Source organism: Sinocyclocheilus anshuiensis, unplaced genomic scaffold (assembly GCF_001515605.1).
Source record: "Sinocyclocheilus anshuiensis isolate Anshui unplaced genomic scaffold, SAMN03320099.WGS_v1.1 C33156307, whole genome shotgun sequence".
NCBI lineage: Eukaryota > Metazoa > Chordata > Actinopteri > Cypriniformes > Cyprinidae > Sinocyclocheilus > Sinocyclocheilus anshuiensis.
The window spans coordinates 1-3,019 of record NW_015621997.1 but is presented as its reverse complement, the minus strand read 5'-3'; the positions used below and the strand labels follow the sequence as shown (position 1 = coordinate 3,019).

General features: G+C 30.7%; 1 protein-coding gene across 1 annotated transcript; it reads right to left on the bottom strand.

The window, feature by feature from the left end:
* Nucleotides 1-677: 677 nt before the first annotated feature.
* LOC107683328 (serine/threonine-protein kinase 10-like) lies at nt 678-2,940 on the bottom strand (the record flags this gene model as incomplete). The annotated part of the gene is made up of 3 exons (XM_016479383.1): nt 678-1,472; nt 2,587-2,781; nt 2,868-2,940. Coding segments are annotated over 3 exons (359 nt in total), but the record flags the coding sequence as incomplete, so codon positions are not given.
* Between the last annotated feature and the right edge of the window lie 79 nt (nt 2,941-3,019).

Genomic DNA, 3,019 nt, shown 5'->3' with positions numbered 1-3,019 from the left:
ATATATATATATATATATATATATATATACACACACAACACACACACACACATAACATATATAACTAAAATATATAATATAAATGATATATTATAATATAATATATAACAATTCTGTCTGATAAGCTGATAATTAATTATTTTTTTATGTTATAGTAAATATTAAAATTGTACTAAAGCTGTACAATATTCTCTAAATATATTTATTATGAAACAAAAAATTTAATCAAACATTAAAAATGCTACAAGTGAAATCACATAATTCTATTGTAGAAAATGAAAAATAAATATGCATTTTGAGATTGGCTAAAGATTACACTTAAAAGTACTATTAAAATATTAGTGTTTTCAAAGATCTTGAGAAACAAATTCAGTTAAATGTGTAAAATAAAATAAAACAATGAGAAAATAAAGTAAAAATCATATAGGAAGGAAAAAACAAATATAGGAAGGAATTAAGAATTAACTGCCTTATGAGTAAAATAACACTACCATATTTACAAAAATACATTTGACATAAATCAGCCTTCATCTCATATACTTTTGAAGCCTGTTGAAGAACTGGTGGCCAAGAATAATAAAAATGAATTAAAATAATAAATAGTGCAATTAAATTATTAGTGTTTTCAAAAATGTACTTCATGACAGTCAAATCTAATTGTAAAAATATGTGTGTAATGAGCCTCCACAATTAAATAGCCAATAAAATAAAAAAATTTGCCAAATATTGTCTGATAAAAAAACTAATATGGTACTGATATACTGTACATCACTATCTGGCATTAAGAAAATAAGGCCTAATTTAAGACTATTAAGATTTATTGCGTTGTCAAAAGACAGGCCAAACAGGAAGCCTGAACCAGACAAGAGGACAACAAGCACAACAAAATCAATGTCCCATAAGGATCCTAGTCTCCATTTCTTACCTTTCTTGGTTTTGAGACCTGCTGCAGACAGTCTATAGCTGGTCTGAGAATGTGCAGCTTCTTTGATATTATCACCTTAATTGGAGGAAAACTCGAGCTCTGTGTTTTCATCCCCATTCAGCCTCTACCTGCAACGTTTCGTAACTGAGCGTGTGTGTATCTGTTCGCAGTCAGTGTCAGGCCGGCCTACTTAAAGCCTCGGAAAGAAAATCTCCTTTGCTGACGTCAATTCTTAGGATGAAGTCTGGTGCAGAAAGTGCCTGACACAGACAAACTTATAAATGAACAGCTGCTGATTCATGGGGCAAGAAAGGCCACCTGGACGAGCAGCAGACCAGGGTGATAGTAAACAAGGGGCTTTTACACTGAGAGGCTGCTGCAATACTAGCTCAGCTTAGGTCAAGGTTGTGTGGATGTGGTCTCAGATTTCAAATGCTGGAATAAATGTGGGACAGGTCAGTTCACCTGAAGTAGCTGTGCTGTGCTCCACCTGTTGTCCACATTCTTATCTAGCGCGTGTTTCAGGAAGTCATTAAACTCAGGAGACCTGCAGACGGATCATGAGATTAGTCATTACAACTAAATAAACTAAATGGAAGTATAGGTGTTATATTGTGAAAAGATTTTTAATAAATAAATTTGTAAATAAATAAATAAATGCATATAATAAATAAAAAATACTGCATAAAAATGATACGGCATAATTATATTTGTCTACAAAACTAATTTCAGGCATTTAAGCATAAGCCTTGAGAGAAAAGGGTTTTTGAGATCATTAGAAGCCAATTTAGTTATGTGTTTCCGATAGTGACTTTTATCAATAGTGTAAATACACACACAATTTTTAAAATAATATTAAATGATACACAATTTTTAAATTAATTTTATTTTAATTTACTGTATATTTAATTGTGCAGACTCATATCCCCTATTTTTACATTTAGATAATTGTTGCTGTCATTAATAGCTCACAGTTAATCTTTGAAAACGCAAATAATTTAATATTTTTTTTTATATTAAAATGAGGTAAAATACAATGAAAAAATAAAAGAGGAATTCAAAAATAAAGTCTTTAATAATAAAAAAACAACAACAATTTTACATATACTAAAAATGATGATGATGATTATTATTATTATTATTTTTTAAACATAAATTACCTTTTGCCTCATACCATTTTGAAGCCTATTGGCTCAGTAAAATAATAAAAAAAAAAATTTGGTATCACTTTACTTAAAGGCTCCATGTATAATTCATTATAAAGGTATTCATACTGTACTGTACATAGTAATGCATTATATCTTTTCTATTATATAAATTTAATCAAATTTAATATGCATTCTAATATGTAAAGACTTGTTTGTCATATTTTTAATGCATTATACTTTCTAAAGTTGTAACACTGAAGAGATAAATATTATAATGTATTATAACTGTGTGGTTACAATTATTCATACAATGCACTGTAAAGCACATTACAAGGCATAATTAATGCATTAAAACTATTTTCATAATGCATTATATATATAGAATAGATTTCAGTAAAGTGTTACCAAAAATTGTAATATATAAAAAAATAAAATAAATAAAAATGTCAAAAAAACAAATGTTTGTGTGATATTCACACAGATATTTCATACACAAATCACTTGGTTTTGTACCATTTTGAAGGCTGCTGGAGAGCTGGTGGATCAGCTTTGGCGATCTTGAGCAGAACTCTCATTGGGTTCATCTCATGGTTGGGCGGTTCGATCTGGGCCAGCTCGATCAGAGTGACTCCTAGAGACCAAATATCAGCCTTATAGTCATACGGCCTGTCCTTAGACGTCTCGCACATTACAACCTCTGGGGCCATCCTGAATGAAAGAGAGTGATATCAACGTGTCAGCAATGTCAATGTGTGTACGTACAAGTAGCTTCATTTCATAAAACTCTAACTTGCCAGTAAGGCGTTCCAATGAAAGAGTCTCTTCGCTGGATGGTCTTTGTGTTCTTGGCAGACACTCCAAAGTCCGCTGATAAACACAGAAAATGTTCATTTTGAGAACGTTCTGCCTGAAGAGTGCGCTTGTGCCATCTTTATATAAAATAAAT